The 21,086-nt window shown below is 42.2% G+C and overlaps 1 protein-coding gene across 2 annotated transcripts in view; it reads right to left on the bottom strand.

Moving 5' to 3' along the window:
* Window positions 1-635: 635 nt before the first annotated feature.
* The window catches only part of nhsb (Nance-Horan syndrome b (congenital cataracts and dental anomalies)), a 53,522-nt gene continuing 33,071 nt past the window's right edge, over window positions 636-21,086 (bottom strand). The window contains exons 2-13 of one of the 2 annotated variants that reach the window (XM_037094212.1): window positions 12,259-12,411; window positions 12,029-12,165; window positions 11,572-11,619; window positions 11,228-11,272; window positions 11,067-11,111; window positions 10,653-10,715; window positions 10,165-10,357; window positions 9,811-9,942; window positions 8,944-9,096; window positions 5,433-8,615; window positions 5,072-5,195; window positions 636-4,963 (exon numbers count right to left, since the gene is read on the bottom strand). In XM_037094212.1, the coding sequence (XP_036950107.1) occupies window positions 4,336-4,963; window positions 5,072-5,195; window positions 5,433-8,615; window positions 8,944-9,096; window positions 9,811-9,942; window positions 10,165-10,357; window positions 10,653-10,715; window positions 11,067-11,111; window positions 11,228-11,272; window positions 11,572-11,619; window positions 12,029-12,165; window positions 12,259-12,411 (4,904 nt within the window). In that variant the 3' untranslated portion in view covers window positions 636-4,335. Of the gene's footprint in view, window positions 4,964-5,071; window positions 5,214-5,432; window positions 8,616-8,943; window positions 9,097-9,810; window positions 9,943-10,164; window positions 10,358-10,652; window positions 10,716-11,066; window positions 11,112-11,227; window positions 11,273-11,571; window positions 11,620-12,028; window positions 12,166-12,258; window positions 12,412-21,086 lie in introns of both variants that reach the window. The other variant, XM_037094213.1, reaches the window with a different exon arrangement.

Raw genomic sequence — 21,086 nt, forward strand, 5'->3', positions numbered from 1 at the left:
AGATGCATCAGTCAATCAGTCATTAATCACCACAACACCATCAATCAGATTTCAAACAAGACACAAAAAACTAAAGCTCAAGACATTTTTCACTAAATAGCGTGAATACTATACATTATGTATTAACCTAACTGATAGCCAGAGACAAACCAGGTCCCGATGCCCCCTGCACTCTAAGGTATTGAATTATATAATATATGAGTGTTGTTAAAATATGTTCAAATATATTACTTTCAAAATATGTACATGAAAAAAATAAATTAGATCAATTTTTAATCATGATAATTAATACAGTATAGGCTACTGTCAAAACCGTGATTCTTTCTGAAATGGTTTACATACCATGAAAATCTCATACAAACCCTCAAATTGAGTCAAGTCTACTTCCTTGTTTGGGTCAGAATTATGAGACAACCCAATTTCAGTGAACAACACCAGTATTATTTTGATTGTGTGAAATGATGGGCTCCTTGGAGACTGAATCTGATCAGTAACTTCAGTTTTGAGAGAAATACTGTGGTCGAGACTGAAACTAGACTACAGTAAAGCACTACCATCTAGTGGACAGGTTGTCTCACTGCACTTGGTCCTGATGGGGAGGAAATGAAGTGTCACACAAAAGGCCTTCCGTTTCAACGCAATCACATTTATTGGCTTTTTTTCTATGCACAGTTACTAAGCAGCCTGATGAGCTGTTAAAATGAATTAGATATAGAATGATGGAATTTTCACAATGTTGTAACCCCCCCTCCAAAAAAAAATTAAATAAAAATAAATACAAGACTGAAGGTGTTGCACAGCTCCAAAATATACAAAGGCTTGGAAATAATCATGTAAACTTTGAAAAAAAAAAAAAAAAACTTTTTGTTTTTTATGCTTTTATTGGTTTATTTTACAAAAGAAAGAATTTGAAACATTTTTTCTTTAAAAACTTATTTACAGGTTTATACAAAAATACAAAAGTGATTCAAATCTGTTAAGTCCTAGCTAGTTTTAAACATGGAGCCTCTTTTTAAATAGATAGTTACACTATTTCTTTCTTCAGTGTCTGTTTTTTTTCTGTTCTCTGTCTCATATTCTGTTTAGTGTTACTCCATACTGTACACATTTGAGCAAAATTATCCAGTGGTTATTGTCACACTTCCCTTTTGGGCAAAATTGCGTGCAGACATTTGAAAAAGACAAAGACTTTAAAAAGATTATATATTTTTATTTTTATGTATTCCCAAGGAACTGAGGACTGAAGATTTGAGGGGCTAAACTAGATTCTGTATGGCAACCTCATAGTTTGTCTCTTTATTCAAATTGTCAGTCTATCAGCTATCTACTGTTTTAGAAAACCTCTATAGCATCAATGCCAGGTACAGTACGGAAAGATTCCACTAAAGAAATTGTCAGATACTGTTAGTATTTCTCTCTTTTTTTAAAATCTTTTAAATGGTATTTCATAGAGTCACATTGCATTTTTCACGCAATACTGTATCAGTCCTACAGATCTGTGTATTTTTAATGTTGTGTAGGCATCAAAATATTTTTGCTATGAGTCAAAAGTAAAGACAGTGACCTCATCAGATCAAAATAGTTTCCAGGTCTATGAATGGATTTTTTTTAAATTTCTATATTCTTTTATTTATACATTTGATCCAAATTTGCTTGTCCAGATATGCACTTAAAACTGAATCAGCAGTTTCTCTTGGAGAATATTTCTCTCACTCCAACTTCCACAGCTCCAGCAAGACTAGGACCCAGCACCAAAAGTATTCAGATTCTCCATCCCAACAGATTTTTCTTTACAGTCTGTTAAACGTATGATTGTCCAGTGAGTAGATATACAGTACAAGATAAACCCCTGTTTGTGATCACGACTATACAGAACAGAATTAGCCAGACAGTTTGTACATCTATAGAACACACTATTGAACTTGACATTTGAACAGAAAATACAAAATCTTTTCTAGTGGTATGGAGACATCCCTCAGATAAAAATAATGATATGGTGGTGTCCTTTTCTTTTCTTCTTTTTTTTTTCTGTACTTATTGCATGCGATTGAAAACACAACAAATAAAACAATGAACAGGAACAAGTGCGCATAAGCAATATGGGTATGATGAATGTAAAATTCTGATAATCATTTCACAGCTTTTTACGCTCTCCATCTTACACAGTGTCAGTTCTGCAATTCAGATTCGCTGAGTATCAAACAGTTGTGGTTTTGTTATCTATCTATCTATCTATCTATCTATCTATCTATCTATCTATCTATCTATCTATCTATCTATCTATCTATCTATCTATCTATCTATCTATCTATCTATCTATCTATCTATCTATCTATAGCATTTACATAAAACAGTAATATGCTTGCTGAGGTATTCACAGAATACAGTGAATGGTTTCTACTGAAGTACGGTCTCTGAATGTAAGAAGTGTGTTTTGTGTTTGCTGTGGTAGGCAGGTGAGAGTTCAATCTTTGCTTCTGTTACACACTGGATATTCTACATGCATAACATTAACTGGAAGGATGAGATCGTACTCTAACCCTGGTGTTGGGTAGAAAAGGCTGCAGCAATGCAGTGAGTGCACTGCTGACAATCGTTGGTGGTTTGTTGTCCTATCCTCTTCTTGCCTCCTCTCTTTCAGATTTTGTGATATGAAGTGTGAGGGGTAAGACAAAATGGTGTACACCAGCCACTGGGTTGAGCTTTCACCTGTCTAATGCTACTGGGTCAGTGCAAATGAAGGAGAGGCAACAAGGAGAGGAGTACAGTGTACATTGTTAAGAGTCATGTGTAATGTTAGTATCAGTGAGACCTGTTCTTCGTTGCTACACTCAGGTTGATTCCCTATAAAATTTCTGCTTGTTGTTTTATATAGATATTACTTTTTATATTCAGTACAAATATACATATGCAATTTCATTATAAGATATATTTTCTTCTCAAGGAATATTCTTGAAGAATCATGAAGTGCAAAAGCGAGGTTGGTTCTTGGAAACCTTTCCAAATTAACCTCTAGTCAAACCGATTGAGGACCCTCTAAAGCATTTTCACCGTCTGCACTCAATGGTATCTTTAAAACTGTTTTGAAATGCACTTTCCCACTTCAAGTCAGCACAGCAAGACTGGCCAGCTGCTGGAAAAACTTAATCAGTCTAAACATACTAAATTTCAAGGTTGGGATAAAATAGTATGTGATTGAACTCTGGTGGAACATGGCGTAGGTCCATGTATATGTGCAGGGATGCTTAAATGCCCCGCTTACAACCACCTCTAGTAGAGAAAGGCCACTGTGCGATTGTCCAAAATTAGCCTGTATCTTTATCAGATGGGCCCCGTCTAGGCACTAGCCCTTGTTCCTTCTTGCTAGACACTCAAATCCAAGACAAATTAATTTAGATCACTGTCAGTGTGGTACAAATGTCAATAAAACCTTTCACAGTGAAAGACTAATCATTCTTATAATACAAAGGAACCACAAAAATGTCGACAGAAACCAGGATCCAGGGGATGTTTCCATATAGGGTCATGCAACATGGCGAAACTTTATCATCATGTTCTGAGGCGCAGTTTTACAAAAATACATGCATCATGTTATCTTTTTGGATATAATTAATGTGAAGAAATATATGATTGGCTCTGTGTGATATACTTTCTATGCCAGGTCTGCTGAAATATAATAGATAAGTTGGTGCTGTTTTGTTGATAACTTCCACCACTGAACAACCCTTGCTTGTTGGCAGGAATACTGAGTATGGACTCTGGGAAGTCTGACCAGTGCTTTGGGCACCAAAAGTTGGAAGAATATTACATTTCTTAAGAATTTCTCATTTTAATACAAAGCAGTTCCTCAGCAACACACACACACACACCCACACCATTCAGAACACAAGAAGTAGAAATATCAGTGGATGTTGCGTGTGTTTGTACATGCACACGCACATTTTCCATACTCCACAAAATGTATTTTCTCATCATAATTTAGCAAACATTTGGGATTGTTTTTCTTCTTTTTTTTTAAAAAAAAGACAGTTCAATCAAAATAGGTCTTATGTCTTGCTCTTTCAACTACGAAGGAGCCATTCTTTTGATGATACAGTATTTAGGTATATCCTCAAAGTTTTCATAATCATCCCTTTATGATTCAGCATCTCACAACACTCTTTATGACACCCTTAAATAGAATAGTAGAGTGCAGTATAGCAACAGTCAGATTTTGTGTGTCAGAAGAATTACGCTATTGGCCTTGATGACACACCAAAGATTAGAAAAGTCAGAGGGGCATTTTACAAATGCAGAACACAGCTAAGAGTAGAGGACATCTCTCATCAGGTGATTTTAGGAGGATCTGTCATCGTGGGGGCTCCCATCTGAGTTTTCCGTCTCCCCTTCAGAAATGGCTTGCATGGGGGCTGTATAGAGGCGACTGCGTGTACTGTAGCGACTGCTGTTGGCTACAGGGGGAATCCGAGAACGTCCCTGTCGAGATGCAGCTGACATAGGCAAGGTTTTAGGGGTAAAACTCTCAGAGTTGGCCCTGGGGAAAAGGCCCGGTATCTGGATTGGGTCAAGGCCAGGAATGGGGGGCTCTTGGAGTGTAGAGAGTGGCTCCTCAGCTTGTCTTATGGGCCCTTCCTGAATGGACTCCCCTGGGGTTTTAGGGGTTATGGGGCTCTTCAGAATCTCTGTAGCTGACATACGATAGCTGGAATCAGACCTGCTACCTTTCTTCAGCAACAGGAGTTTAAACTCCTCGTTGGATGTGCTGGATTTCTTGGCGCTGCGGTAAATTGGCACAGGGGCACGTTGTGACCCAGCAGCAGTGGGTAAGGTGGCTGGTATGTTGAGAGGAGGGGCTGGTGGGATAATGACAGCTGAGACAGGAGCCACTGGTGCTGTAGAGCAGAGACGAGACTTCTGATTTATGTCTCCTGAATCTTTACGTCCCAGGACCTTTCTCTTGGATCTGAATGAGGAAGCAGACAGACACTGGATGAGCATTAGCACTAAAATCGGAAAAATACTGTAGACGGACAATCAAACAGATTAACCACCACTACAAAATGTGCAACACCTGTGTATCATGGCAAACAGGTCTTCAGTTGTGCGGGACTTGTTGGGTGATGTTATGATAACGTCATCATCCACTTTGGTGTCATCCGTCAGGGGGGAGAGTGAATTATCACTGGGCGTGGAATCTGCAGCACACAAGATCCCTATCACATGTCATCTGGTTGTCTGATCATTTAGTAAACAGTGGGTGAAATAACCATTGTTTAACCATGCTTTTAATTTATGATTGAAGTTTACAACATGGTTTATCAGCTATTGCAGTTTGGCTCCTTCTTTATGTAAATACATACCAGCATCTCATTTTCTGTAATCTTTAGAAATGATTGCTACTTCTGTCAGTTAAATTTAGTTTAAAATCTTACCTTTACTGAAGTAATCCTCAGTGTCAGGAGTGGTGGAGTCATCTTTGCTCTCATGTGGCTGATGCTGATGGGCACTTCTGGTAGCACCTGATGTCACTTCCTCCTCTTCTTCCTGATCTTCGTGTCCTCCTTTCCTTGCATCGCTGATTAGGTAAGGATGCGATGTCTCCATTATGGTACCAGGCACTTTGACTGGACTAGCCCAGGGCCCTGAGTCTAAGTGGGATCCCCCCAGCAACTCGTATGCTGGGGGTGGAGGGTGGTCCGATCGCATGCCTCCTCTGGAACATGTGACCCTCGGTGGCTCTTTCACTTGCTCTTCCTCTTCCTCCTCCTCATCGTCATCATCGTCATCATCCTGGGAGAATGAACGCTCTCCTAAAACCCTGAACTCAGGGTGTGCATGAGCTGAGTGCGTGAGCCCTCTGAACTCTGTGTGCGAGTGGATATGTGTGTGTAGATCCACAGGCGAAGGGTGAGGAGCACGTGGCACAGGCCGATGCAATGGTGAACTTTCATCTGAAAGTTCTGATGACGGGTCCATCCGGGTTCTGAAGGCTGTCATCGCCCAGAAGGTTCCAGGTCCATATCTGTCCTGTCTGAGTAGCAGGCTTTCATAGGACGGAGGCCCATCAGGGTGGCGGCCAGGGGGAGGTGGTTGCAAGTGTTCAGGGGAGGAGGTGTGGTCATGACCTGGGGGTCTGGGAGGCGGTCTACGAGGTGGTAGAGGCCTAGTGTTAACAGGCGGTGGAGCAAGAGTAGAAGCACTTGGAGGACATTTGGGTCTCGTAACTGTCTCTGCTCCGCTTGCTGTTTCCTGATCTGGAGCGGTAGCGCTTTCTGTTGAGTGGCTAACAGAGTGGAGCTGCACTGACCGAAGAGCAGAAGGAGTTATCACCAATAGATTAGAGCTTGGAATTTTCGGAGCAATGTTTGGTGGTGGTGGGTTGGTATTTGATGCCTCAGGGGCCAACAACTTTGCTCCAGTGGCTAAAACATTTCCAACTCTGTGTTTGCTGTGGTGGAGCGTGTGCATGTGGTACGTCCGGTGGGATAGCGTGTGTCTGACATAACCACCATGAAGAACATTGAGATCAAGTTGAGAAGGTGGAGGTGGGAAGTCTGGGTCTCTCTTATAGCAGGATGAAATAGAAGTGCCGTCTCTGGGGAAATGCTGCAGTGATGAGAGAGAAGACTTCCTCTCGGGCACCTTCGGCTTTCTTTTGCCAGTTGAGGGAGACAGGGGTCCAGGGAAGAATGCTGCTGAAGATGAGGGCAAGGTTGACGTAGGAGTCTCTGATTGGCTGGAATAGCCACTTGATGGTGAGGCTAGACCAGCCAGCTTCTCAGGTGACCCAAGTTTGAAGTCTCCAGGCGGGAGAGGTGGACTAGTTGCTCTGTTTTCTGAAGCCTGGGCAAGAGCCTGGGTTTGGGCTTCTGTAGAGGAGGAAGAGCTGTCTGGTGACTTAATACACTCCATTACAGTAGTGCCTGTGGCTGTGCTTGAGTTGGACATGGACGTGTACTCTCCATTGCTGGACTTAAGCTCAGTGTTGTGAAGCCACAGGTCTGCATAGTCAGATTGCACAGCACCTTCGTCCTTAAATGAGTGTGTATCTGCAGAGCTGAAGGACATGGGCTCTACTATGTCTACGGTTTCTCTCAGTCCCATTCCCCAAGTTCCCAATGGCTCTGCCACTAGACAAGATGTCTGTAACGGTTCTGGAGCACCTCCAAGCTCTAGCTCCAGTTCCAGCTTCATATCTGTGGAAGACAAGGTAAGCTCTTGTTCACTAACCGTCTTTGGTTGATCCTGATCTGCCTGTGTGTCCGTTCCAACATCAACACTAATACTGGTTTCCTTCAGCGAGGTGGTTCGTTTAGGTGGTGGAGGTTTTGCTTTTGGTTTCCTCAGTGGACGACAAGTCCTCCCCAGGGTCATAGTACCTGCCCTGAAGTCGGCTGAGGGCTGGGAGTAAACGCCATGGGATAGTGGTACTGCCACAGTGTTGGATTGGCCACAGTCAGGTCCTGTGTCTGCATAGTTATACATGTATCCTCTGTAATTCTGGTTACACTCCCCAAAATGCACAGAAGAGGAGTAGAAAGCCTCTGTATCAGATGGGTAATGAGAGCCAGGCTCTTTTTCAGTGTTGGTGGTCTTGTTTTCACTGAAGCAGGTTTGGTCCTCTAGACCTTTGGAGCCATACTCCTGGACTAACCCATGGCTCTGGCCCAGGTTTTGGGTCTGGTCAGGGTCATGGTCCGGATCAGTTTGGTCTTGGTCCGGAGGGTATGTCCACTCCCCCTCACTGGCCGTACTGACCCCTGCATCGTCCAGCTGGTCTGTGGCTGAGGACGTGAATGAGCTTGACCTGTGGCCTTGCCCCTGGGGTCTGAGGTCAGAGTGGTATGAGGGATCCAGGGAGAATCCCTCATCAATGGCATTGGGCACAGTGTTGAGTGACAGCTCGGAGTCACAGTGGGATGAGCCTGTCAGTGGTGGAGAAGAGGGTGGGGGAATGGTTTCAGATGTCTGAGAGGGGCAGGTGGAGCTGGAACCACTCCAGTTCCCGCTTGATGACTGGTGGTCCTCCTTGTGGTCCACATGGCTGCCAAGAACTCCTGTGGTAGACACAGAGTGAATAGGGCTGCTGAACGTATCTGAACTCGATGAGATCTCACAGCTGCCCATGTCAGCCTTGCGGGGCAAACGAGAACGGCCCCTCTCCATCCAGCTGTGCTCTGGGCTTCCTCCTCCTCCACCCCCTCTGTCTCTTTCCCCAGATCGTTGCAGCCTTTTTAGGCTCCCAAGTTGCAGTGGCTCAGGAGCTGCCTGGTCATCTGTACTCTCCTCTTCATCCTTCATCATCATCATCTTCATTCTAGGACTAGGGCCAGGTGGGATAAAGTCCTCTGCTTCGTATGGTGACAATTCCTCGTCTTCATCATCATCATCATAATTGTCATCGTCGTCATCCTCGTCGCTGTCCATCAGACGACCACCCTCTCGTGGTAGGCTACGAGAACGCAAGCGTCCACTGTGGGATGCAACACTGGTATATGTGGAGTCTGACTGGTCACCCAGGGAAGAAATGTTTCCAGTTGAATGGGATAGAGAGGCAGGGATTCCCTGATGGCCCCGTTGAGCTCTGATGCGCCTTCTCGAGGGAGCAGCTGTACCTGAGAAGGGAGAGACAGAAGAGAGAGAGGGAAAAGGGCAAGACATTTCTTAATTCACATTGATGAAGTTTTCATAAATTAATAATTTGAATGTCAGTTTGATGAATCTAAAATGAAGATGAAACTACTGGTTTGATATTATTGGCAGCTCTCATATGGTTGTCCTGTGCAACCTTAGGAATGGCAGAAGGATTAGAACCAAACATTATCCTACAAATCATCAGATCAGTTCTTCTTGATAAAGTCGGTTGAACAAATATAGGAGCCTTATGAACTAAAAATAACGGCAATAAAAAACAAGAACACTTGTCCATTCTCAGAAACTTACATGCTATAAGGAAATCATCTGTCTGGCAGCCAGAGTCGCGCGTGTGATGTAGACGACCACTAATTGAGAGGTCTTCATGACAGAGAGAGAGTTGGTGGGGGTTGGCATGGACAATCACTGTGCGCTCTCTTGCTACGGGTGATTCATCTGAGTCTGAATGCAAAGAGACAAAGCATGCTGAGTGTCTGAAATATCATGTACAGAACTTTTCTTGAGAGGATAGAGAGGATATATGGAAAAGATTACCAAACGTGGTCCCTATATTGGAAGGCGAACCACTAAACAACAAGGCTTAAAAGAAAATTGTATTTATTGATTTATTTATCTATTTATTACAACAAAATCTTATTTTTGTTGTTATGGCCTTGAGTTGTAAAGGTAATGGTAACATTTTACACACTGGCTTTATCGCTAAGAATCTGGACCTCCCTTGTTCATGATCAGATTGTAAACAAATCCAGAGCTAAAGAAGCCATTTTACTTCATCCATCTATTTTGGATGAAAACAAAAACAAAAAAAATCTGAAATGTACCTGACAATTGTCCATTGCATTTTATGTGTGTACGGCTTGTATGTGTAACTGCAGGTATATGGGTTGAATTTAACTCAGGAGATCTAAAGTAGCCAGTACAGTTTGGGTCGGGAAGATTTAATCGACTGCCATGTTTTGTTTTGTTGGTGTCCGCATACGAGTGCTGCTGCTCATTTAGATCGCCCCACTTAACTCATGGCTGTTTTAGTCACCTCATCCCTGGATCTTAATTTTTTAACTGGTGAAATGTTAATAAAACCACTAGCAATTTGCCAGACATACAAACATGCAGTTTATTGTCCTTCCAAATGACCAGGTGTGCTCCATAACATACCCATATCATGTTGTACTCTTTTAGGTATTCCTGTGATAGTCTTCCTCCTCCTCAGCTTCCTTCTCCTCTGAAGAACTGACTGGGAATGGACGAGAGAGCAACGAGCACTTGCCTCCCTGTCAAACCCAACTCCTGCAATGACAACACAGATGACATAAGCCATAAAAAAAGTGTAATATATTTTTGAATTCAGTAGACTATTTTACGCGGTAGAGGGTAACAGTACTTTCTATTTTCAGAAAGAAAAAATCTACATTTTTTTTTTTTAAAAAGTACGTTACTTCACAATAACCTGATCCTCATTAGGGCTAACCTTGCTCTTTCTTTTGTTTCCTTTTTTCTTCTTTGTCTTACCTGTGACGTTGATGGGAATGATGCAGGAGGATATGGTGTGAGAATCGGCAGTTGACTTCTGATCTGATGGTGGGAGGTTTTCCTTGGACCAGTTTGTCTGTTTGTCCTGGGTCGAGGGGGCTTTGGGGGCCGAGGCCTTGGCTCTGTGGCTGCCTAGGACCTCACCACCTTCACCTTCCCCTGTCGAGGTAGCCTGGAAGAAACAGGCAAACAGCAGCAACTTTATATATATGGCTGGTGCTGTGGTAGTTGCTTAGTTTTACAGACTAAAAGGAATTCTTTAGTGGTGCAGTGTAGCATGAAGCTGTCACTATTTCACTATTTCTCTAAAATCAGGAGATTTGTGTCACAGCAAAAACTAAAACCAGATAGTGAAGAGTGAAGCTATCGAGAATTAAATACAAAAGAAACTGCTGGACAAATAGGATGAATAAAGATTAATGAACAGAGGATTAACACAGAGTTAAAAGAGCACAAATTCTTGATACCTTTCTACTCCATGGAATGAAGATGCAACCTTCAATAGTGTGTAGTGAGTAAAAGCACTCAAACTATGAACACAAAATACAACAAAAGAAAAACAAAAGAAACAGATGACATGAGTATTCAGAAGATAAAATAATTTGTGATGATTAAAGAAAAGTAAAAAAAAAAATAAAAAAGATGAAAGATGAATGAGTACAACAATGTTTTTTCTCCAGTTTCACCTCTCTGACAATCTTTAACAATCTCCACTCCACATGATATATTCTCATTTGTCACGTCATGCTTAAAACTACTTTTTAATGCTTTTGTTGCGCTCATTTACCCCGTCTTTTAAAAACTACACTAGGGCAAACCTGAGTTTCATGGCAATAGAATCTGATACAGTTGTTATTGCGCCATTCGAAAGGCTTTCTTACCTTTCTTTGGATCGTCTGAATATCTGCTTCTCTCCCTGGCCTCTCCTAAGGCAGCAGGAAACACATATATTAACATTTCTTGCTTAGCATGTAAAATCTGTATCTAATAGACTAGATGTGATTTGTTTTTTTCTGACCATGTATGAGTGAGTTTTTCTTACTTTTCTCTGAATAGTCTGGATCTCCGTTTCTCTCACGGTCCTCTCCTTTAAGAGATTCAGAAATAAAAGTAATTAAGGTAAAGCTGGTGCACCAAAAAAGACACAAGTTCTAGACTAAACATTACCACGATTGACACATACAGTCACCAGGTACCAAAAAATACACACACACACACACACACACACAATAAAAGGGAAAAAAACGTTGACAGTGGTATCTAATGTAGTGCTGTAGCACGGTGTTACATGAAACCCCAGACATACAGCAGTAACTGTACACACAGGAGGATATAACATTACACAAGGGACATTAATGGACATGAACACACAAGTATCTGTTTTACCTTCCTGGGTTGATAGTCCAACTCTCGTTCCCTCTCTGCTCTCTCTTGCTGCATGGCAACATCAGAATGAGATACTGTGTCAGTTTATTACAACACATATTTAAGAAGAGACTAAATGTGTGTAGAAAATATAAAAATAAAAAAAAAACGTGAATTGGAAAAATTCAAGATTCATATTTTTATTAATTTAAGTGATTATCTACTGAAATTGTCTTCATTGTCTTCCTCACCATCCCCTACATCACTCAACATGAACAAGACAACCCGAGCCACATGAAGTGACACAAGCCAAGAATTTATTGACCTACAAGTGTGAAATGCTTGATGAGAACTACATTTACATGAGACAGTTTTAGTTCCTGCCATTTATAAGAATCTTTTCCCAGGTAACTACCCCCTGATTGGTTGATTGTGAGACATATCATATTTTCCCTTGTGCACAGTGTGTTGTTCTCACCGCTCGTGCCAGGCGACTCCTCTGTTGCCGCCGGATGGAGTGTGGTGAGGGGAAGGTGGGCATAGGGGGCGCCACTGAGATAGAGATGGTCACCCTGTTCCTCTCCCGACTCGTGGAGCGGTGATGCTGTTGTTCGTCTGTTGACCCAAACACCAGCACTTGAAAACTCACAATCCATGTAATTTGTACACAGGGCATGCAACCATGCAGGTGGTCTCAGTCTCTCTCACCTCGGTGCAGGGCTCTGAGACTGAGCTGAGCGTTTCTGTGCAGCTCCTCCAGACATGGTGGTCGGGAACAGGGATGAAACACGTTGTGTTGCTGGTGCCATGGAGCCTGATAGTGAAGCGACAGCTTACTCTCTATATCCAGGTTCGACACCGCTGAGATGAGAGATGAGAGAGAGTGGACGGGTTAATCGATGTGTTGTTATTCAATGTCCACGGTACACTGTATTAATCTGTCTGTCTTGCCCCTGTTCCAAACTTACAAACATTTCTCTTATTGGTCCATTCAAAGGGAACTGAGAATATATCTTTGAACCTTAAAGACCCATAGTCATCAACCAACCAGCGGGCTGGAGTGAAAAAAAATAAATAAATAAAATACATGCAGGACTGACCCCCAATTCTTACTGATCTCATTTTTATATCCATTCTGTGCTCCTGAAACCAACATGTGCGTTTGTTTGAACTCTACTTTTTGCCACACGTCAATTAGTTTGAGGTATTTTGTAGTATCACACAGTCCAATTCTTTTAATGTGAAGAATACATTATCAAAAGAATATGTTTAAACTACATTCTGACATGTGACCTCTCTACAGGACATGGACTCAAGTGAACGCAGGATCCACCATGAGGCCATTTATTTTTGAGTAGTCCCCCCCCCCAAAAAAAAATCCAATCTTGTTTAGGCATTAATATAATGTCATAGTAGTTCCAAAGAGAAGATACCAGAGATGTTAATGTTGTTATTCTTGAAGCACGCCTGTTCTACCAGCATCAGAGAGAAAGCGGCAATAAGCTGAGACCCAGGGTTTTACCAGGGTTTTACTATAACACATGCAAATACACAAAATGTTGATACACACAAAACTGTGAGGACAGTTGGATGAAAAGGAACATCAAAAACCTCTGCAGAATAAAATGTGAGACGAGGCCGTGACACACCAGCAGGTGGCAGCTAAACTCACTACTGCAACACGGCACACACCAACAGACCACTGCACATCTCTCACAGTCCTCCATGTTTACTGCCACCACAACATATTACCATCAGAAAACACAACAGGCCTGTCATCATGAATGATGTACAACTGTGAGTCGCTAACTTTCATTTCCAAGGATTAAAACGTTTGATTTACACGAGTAGAGAGAAGGACTGTGATCATCCATCTCTCTTATCTGCTCTCAGCGCCCCTTTAGCTCTTATTATGAATCCGATTTCCCCTCTTTTAACTCAGAACTCAAAATGCAATTGTGTCCTTGAAAGCCACACAGTACATCAGTAGCCAGGCAACCTTTCATTGTGCATCAAGGCACATATTTGTCCGCAATTAAATCAGCGAACTCACATCAGCAGCATTCGGCCAATTTATACTTCAAAGTTAAAGAAGCACGGCAGGCTAGCTTATTCGAGATAAATAAACAATTATACAGCTTTCTGCCCCAACGACTGTTACATACAGATAAAATTATTTTGTTGTTTAGCACATCAGACCTCGTGTCTTTAACATCGATAAAGATAACAATCATAAAATACAACAAAGAGCTGTACAAATCCTGTTGCAGATTAAATTGTATCACTATTGTAGAGGTCAAACAGCAACAATTAGACAACAATTATACATACTGAAGCTAATTTAAGATGAAATTGAGCATAATGTCATTTGTGACATTATTTTCTTTTTGCTAAAAGTTGAAATGATGGGATGTTTGAGGAAGTTCTGAGAGATCTCTTGTGTTCATTTCATAGAGCTATTCTTCTTACTAAACTGACAGATCTGCAGAATCTGCAAAAACATGCTCTGAATATTTTGTTCTTCCCGGTTGTGACTGTGATTGGTAATAACCTTCTCATTGCCCCATTCTTCTCTTCCTCTTTGGTACCTTTTCTTGCCCTCTTGTTGCTGCCACAGTATGTGTACATACATATTTGTCTTCCCCTCCTTGTCCTCAAATTACAGTGCTAAAACGGCGTTAGAAATCAATCGATAGATCGATGGATCGATAGATAAAGAGAGACGGACAGACAGACAGACAGATCTGCACTTTCTCCCACAAAGAAAAATCCAGAATTAATGAGTGTGCGAAAACCAAAGAGTCCATCGTGTGCTCATGGTTTCATGTTTTCACATCACTCTTGTTGTAGTTGCATACTGAATGATGATTGGCTCCAAAAACCTTGTGACATGTCACGAAATCACGCTTGTTTGTAAATGCCTTAAACTCTTAAACTTTGATCCCTCAGTAGATGAATGTGAAAACAGCTTTCTAGCACCAACCGCTCCACATGGCTCCACATCAGTCTGCACAGGGAAATGCAAACATCCAAGGGAAGCAGCAGAGTCAAATTGGAGGGCTTAGATATATACCTATAATGTCTACAATTACTGTAAAAATGAATTATATTTAACATCAAACTGGTCCAAGCTGGTAGCATTTCCCTCATTATCACTCAGCTCACTACCTCACCAACTCTCAAAAAGACTCAGCAAAACATGAACAATGCAGTGCTGGATTCAATATAATATCTCAGAGACTCCACCAGGAATACAAATCACCCCCCCCCCCCCCCCCCAAAAAAAAAGACCAACAGCGAGTAACAAAGTTATGCATCTTTTAGTTTCACCTCTCTTCCGTACCTGCATTGCCCCGCTCCTGCCTCGCTGTCACTGTCCTGCACCTCTTCTTCCTCATCTGCATTCCATTGAAATAAAGCTTTTGCTGGGAGTTACCCATCACGAACATCCAGGACCAGTCAAGACATGGCTGAGCACACATATACATTCATATACAACACACCCTGTCTCCCTTGCGCTCTCTCTCTGTCTTTCACCTGTCACCTCACTCTTTACTGTGTTCCTCCATCTTTGTTCTCCCCCTCATCCTGAAATCTGCAGGTGCAACGTCAGCAACTTTCTACCGTCGTCGTCAGGACTTGCCAACAGCACCAGGAGAGGGGAGGAGAGGAGGCACAGTGACAAACGAAGGTAGGAAACACTATGTAGTAAAAAAGATGCGGTTCAATACAGAGAAGGGAGTCCCACAGCAGCACACAATCGTTCTAAAAGGGCTCAAATATAACACCAAAGCAAAGCAAATGTTTATTGTTAAGTTGTGTATGAACTTTATCGTTTTGGTGGGTTTGGTCTTTGTTTATTTCAGGTTTGATCGAAGAGCATTAACTAGGCAATTAAGCTTGTCTTAAAGAGAGAAGCTAGAATTCAGGTGTGTGGTGGTATATTTCTGTCTAATAGAAGCAAGACTATCTCATTTCTTGACACTGTATGAGTTTATTGTGGTGCTGGTAGAAAGTGTTATTACAAGAATGGACGGGCCCAGAGCTCACTGGTTATACCATGCTAACATCTCTGCAATGCAGCACATAGGCATCTTTGACACAACAGCACCTCGGTTGTTTCTTCACACGCTGTCGATATGGATGGGTGGGATGGATGAAGAATTTAAAGAAATGTACACGCAGACACTTGAGGAAAAGTGTCTAAAGGTGCTAGTATACTCCAGTCCACCTACACCTTTCTGAATGTGGAATGGTGGATGCGGGTGTGTCTGTCACAATCTAACGGTCATGCTCACTTCACGCTGTGCAGGGCCAGGTGTGTGGCAGGTATCTCTGTCAAGGTCTCTTCTTTTATTCTTTACACAGCAATTTCCGTGAAATTTCTGAAAAAAAATACAAGCTTTTCCCCACGATTAAACTTAATTTTCAAGTCTTGCTCATCTGTATAATGGCTAACTTTTCATGGCCTCCGACTCTTGCTGTTGCGGGCAGCTATCCACCCAGGCTCAAGACTGTCAAACATGTAGCGATAGATTTGCAACAGGAAGGATGAAGAAAGAAGCTAGTTTGTAACATTAGGTGACTAAATGATGGAAAACACTAAATCATATTGTGGAATCTGCAAGGAAAGACACCATGGAAAGTACTTAATCATCAAATTAATTAGACTACTTAAGAATAACAGGGACAACGGAGGCAATTTGGTTTTGCTCTTTTGAGCTACTGCTTCACTCCAGTCCAGTAGGTTGTGTTAATGTATGTAAAACTCTCTTGCTGTGTTGTCACATTGATCTGCAGGTCACTGTTTATGCTTCATCCTCCTCTGAACACAAACTCTGTTGGGTATTTATCTCGTTTGGCTGTTAACAAAAACCTAGCTCTCCTAGATACCAGCATGTATTTGTCGTCCACAGTATAACATTATCAGTGAGTTTACTTGAGCTAAGTTGCGAGCCAGTGTTAGCAGCTGGCCCTGACACAGCGCAGCGGTGAGACAGCATGACAAGCAGCATTGTTGTTGGTGCTCGGTTTGTCATTTGGTAAGTGATATTGGTAAGTACTCTACACATTCAACCCTTTTTTTTTATCATCCCCAAGATGACCGGACACTGTTGGTCTAGAGCCCTGCTATGAATATACGTGCCTTTCCACATTATCTGTCGACACATGGTACAAATGAGCTCTCTTCTTGAATACCCCGAGTATTATTATGGCAGCAAGGTGTGTTTAAACTTCCATGGAGTCATACTACTCTGCCTCTGGGCCAGTCTTGTGCCAAAGTGGATGATAGACCAGGTGAACAACTACAGGTCAGCGTGCGATGGTAATGGTTTCCCTCACCTACGCGCAAAAAGCACACACATGTATAAAGGTGCAGTACCAGTCGACGGTGATGATTGAGACAAAGGATGAATGTAGTATTAAAACACCAGAAAGTCTGGCACTGGGAGGAGGTACAGACTGTAAGTGTTCTGTCAGTCACAGAGCTTTGACCCTGGATGCCAGGGTTCCAGTCCTATGTGAATTTAAGGAGATGGTCATTTTCAGTCAAATCATGATGTAGTTTTGGTGCCTTTATTTTGAAAGTGTAAAGGAGTGTTGCATATCGTTTATTGCTAATTTGACCCTGGTGTCTGGTGGGTCTTTTACTTTGTGGTGTAATACCAGGTTGCAGCCTACTTGGTACCTCCAGACTCCAGAAGATTAGCAGCCCAGAGGCTAACACTGGCCCAAAACCAGACCAAGTGCTGCAAATGGAAGCTGATCCTGAGCCCACACAGCCAAAGTCTACAGGTGAAAACTTGGCCGTCCTGTGCCAGAACACTCTAATGAGCTGACAGGTACAATCAGCCTGACTCAGAATCGAAAGAACAGAAAGTCCAAGACCTTTTGTGTCAAACTGCTGCTGTTTTACACTCAGAGGGCCAGGTGGATATTGTTTTGGCAACCAGTAAGGACACCAGTCCTTTTCCTACTGGAGTCCATAGCTAGAAGATAGGCGTGCTTCTGAATACCCCAAAAGGCTTTCTATGGAAAGTATGATTGAGGCTGTCTTGCTTAATCAATATGTGGATGGACTGAATGTAAACAGGGACTATTTAGATTGAAAGATCAGCATATCAGCCTTTATGAGCTTTTAAAATTTGGTTGGATGACAGCAGTCAGGTGTTTATGTCAATCATCTTCACCCTAATATAGATCATTCACACTATAGTCAACATATTCAAATTTTCTTTGCTACAAATGGGCTTCATTCAATCTTTGATCAAAACAGAACACATCAAATGTGAGGAGACAGCCCGATGGGCCAGAATTTGTGATAATTTATGTGGTGCGGTGTAAGGAAAGCAATCTCAACTGACAACTGTCACTGTTAATGCAGAGGATTTCAATGTGTCATGTTCAGTTATTGGCTGAAATGTAAAAGTGTTTTTTTTTTTTTATGGCATCACCATCACCTCATCTGGCTAATGGGTCTAATTTTCATCATCCAAGTGGATGAATTTTTTCAAAATATCTTGGAGGCTTTGCTTATGTGATCCTTATGGTCTCTGAGACCCCCAAACATTTAGAGCAGACAAGAGGAGGAGGGTGAACAAGAACAAAATTGATCCAGTGTTACACTATAGTGGAATAAAAAGCCAACAGACAATAAAAACATGACAACCAGGCAAAACTGTCCATGACATTTGCAATGATGACGTTGACTCTCCACATGTCACTGCTTTGATATTGCTCTTGCGCGTTCTGGCACAGCTGTACGATTTTGTATCTCTCTGTCTGTCTGTCTGTCTTTCTCTCTGGTCCAGATGTGAGTGAATGTAAGTCATTAGTGGAGAATGTATTAGGGTGTATCTGGGTCAGGCAGCACACTCCCTATGGCAGTAGCTGCAGAATCTTGTCATAGTAGACAGCTGTTATATAAGAAGCACTGGCTGGCCAGTTCTGCAGAGGAAAAAAACTGTGCACTGTTAGCTCTGTTAGAGGGCACACAATGGCTCAGCAGCCACACCACACACCACCTCATCTAATCAATGGTAGTGCTGTTCATTTTTTTATATTTGTCATGATCCGGCCACAGTGTTCAACTTTGTAGAAACAACACTTTGATTTTCAGGAATAATAGTTTTAGACAAACTCCCCACTGGCAGGGCATACAGGGTGGAAAAGGACTGCTGACAAAATACATAACAGTCACATGACACATTAACCAGTTAGCATACAGTCGCCCCGCTTAACTAGCTTTAAGGTTGTGGATCGTATTCCAGCCCTGTCTGACATCATCATAAATCATTGTATTATGTTCATTACTGCACATATTGAACAAATACTGTTTACATCTTCATCAATTCTTACTTCATACAGTGTGTTTGTGAAACATGCGGTAAATACAATTTGTAGTAGTGGTCATTTTCACTCCCATTCAGTAGATATGTGCTCAATGGAAGTTGCTGAGAGTGTGTGTTAGGAGCTAAGTCTCCATATCTTTGTCTTTTATGTGCCCTCAACTGTTAAATCAGCTGCTGTAGTCAGAACTTCCTTGGCTCGAAGTCAGTGTTTGTTTGTTTTTTTTTAAAGGATTTTCAGTTAAATGCCTGATATAAGGTCTATGGTTAACAAAGGTTAAGAGATTTTCACATTTTGTTCTAGACATAAAATACCCCATGCTTGTGTTAACATGTTTCAGAAAAGGGCAGTTTCCACTTTGCTTTTGTAAAGCACCTTTAGAAACCAGAAAATATTCTAATGAGAGTATGGAGCTAGTAGATTAATTTTCTGTCCATAAACTGACCGATCATTTCAGCCCTAAATGTTTACACTATGCAAATGTTCTGACTGGGCTTTTCATCACTCTTCATTTAAGTCAGAATACAAAAAAAAAAAAAAAAAAAAAACGTTTCAGCAACTGTGTAGTGTGCACAAACAATGATCCAGCAGTGATTCATTGAAAAATAAAAAAGCTGATACCATCATCACAGTGGCGCTGCAGTCATATTCCTGTCTTCATTCAAAGTAATGTAACATTGTAAAAACAATAAATAACAGGTGCTGCTAACAGGTAATAACAAGTTTTAAGGAACACACTGGTGTTACACACAGTACCTTTGGATCGCACAGGGACGCAGCCTAGACCGAGACAAGCCAAAGCCATTGTTTGCAGCTCTTTACTTTCTCTCCTTCTTCTTTCCCTCTTTTTTGTCTTTCTCTGTTGCTCCTCCCTTTCTTCTGCAGACTCCTTGTCATCTGTCTCTCAGTGCCACATGTTCCACTCTCACAGATCTTTCTGAAACATTCCTGTGCAAGTCCTGCATCCAGACGAGGAACATCTGCAGACACAGACCCTCCCCCTCCATCTCCTCTGCCACCCACCCATCCACCTGCTGTCCCCTGCTCTCTCCTCCCTTCAGCTGACCCAACACGTCACTGAAAAAGGAACATGTTCTGTGTCCATTTTGATGTGCTTGACTTTGGACTCGCCAAGCGCTACATGGCACTCACAAGGAATTATGCACCTACGCTTTGTCACAAAGTCGAACACTTCTCTGCCCCGTCACTGTTATCTCCACGAGTCACCCCCGTCGGCTGATGTCAAATGGTAGGATCCTGCCTGGGCATGGCCTGTCCCTGACCGTAATCTCTTTATGATGCAGTAATATGTGGAGGGAGGGGTGGTGGGGGGGTTCAGCCACAAAGTATTAATGTATTAATCCACCACATGCTGGGAATATGTATCACGTGTTCAGTCCCTCTTCTGCCACCAAAGAGTAATGATCTAAGGGTATGCGTGAGTGTGAACGAGTGTGACAACACCTGACTTTGTATTTGCACCAACGCATTTGTTGTTTTGAACATTAAAACAACAAGTACGATCTGGACCATTCTGACACACACACACACAAAAAAAAATCACGCCAAAGCAAATTTTTCAAAGAAAACTTTGTTTTTGTCCACACTGAATATGAGGACTCAACATCCCCATGTGATTGCAAAATAAACAGTGTAACACTCACACACACACACACACACACACACACACACACACTCACTCAAACAGAGAAAGTGTACGAGCACCCCGCACGGTAATCTGCTGTAATCTGGAGCTCTGGCAGTTCACTGACTTCGGAGTAGAGCTGGCGGAGCTGGCAGTCTGCTCGAGGAGCTTTCAGCCTCCTGCCGTGGCTGGGAACAACACACAGACGCCGAAAATGTCTGCACACACATGCGAACCCCACCACGTGTACACGCACGCTTCGCCGCAGTGGTCAACATCAGCGCAAACAGAGAGGAGAATGTGCTCGTGAATATTAAATGTACGGATGTTTCTCTTGGGTTGGCACAGTTATTTACAGCAGCTTGTCTAAAGAGGGCTGCTGGGTCGGCCTTTAATAGCTTGTCGTCCCTGGGGTTGTTTGTCAGTTGTGGTATTGAGTGATCTATGAAACATCAGAGCCGGATCACAGACCTTTCAACCGCATGAGCTGCATCATAACCTGAGCTTCTTGGACAGGATCGCTATGGCTTGTCCTGCCTGA

Source organism: Acanthopagrus latus, chromosome 4 (assembly GCF_904848185.1).
Source record: "Acanthopagrus latus isolate v.2019 chromosome 4, fAcaLat1.1, whole genome shotgun sequence".
NCBI lineage: Eukaryota > Metazoa > Chordata > Actinopteri > Spariformes > Sparidae > Acanthopagrus > Acanthopagrus latus.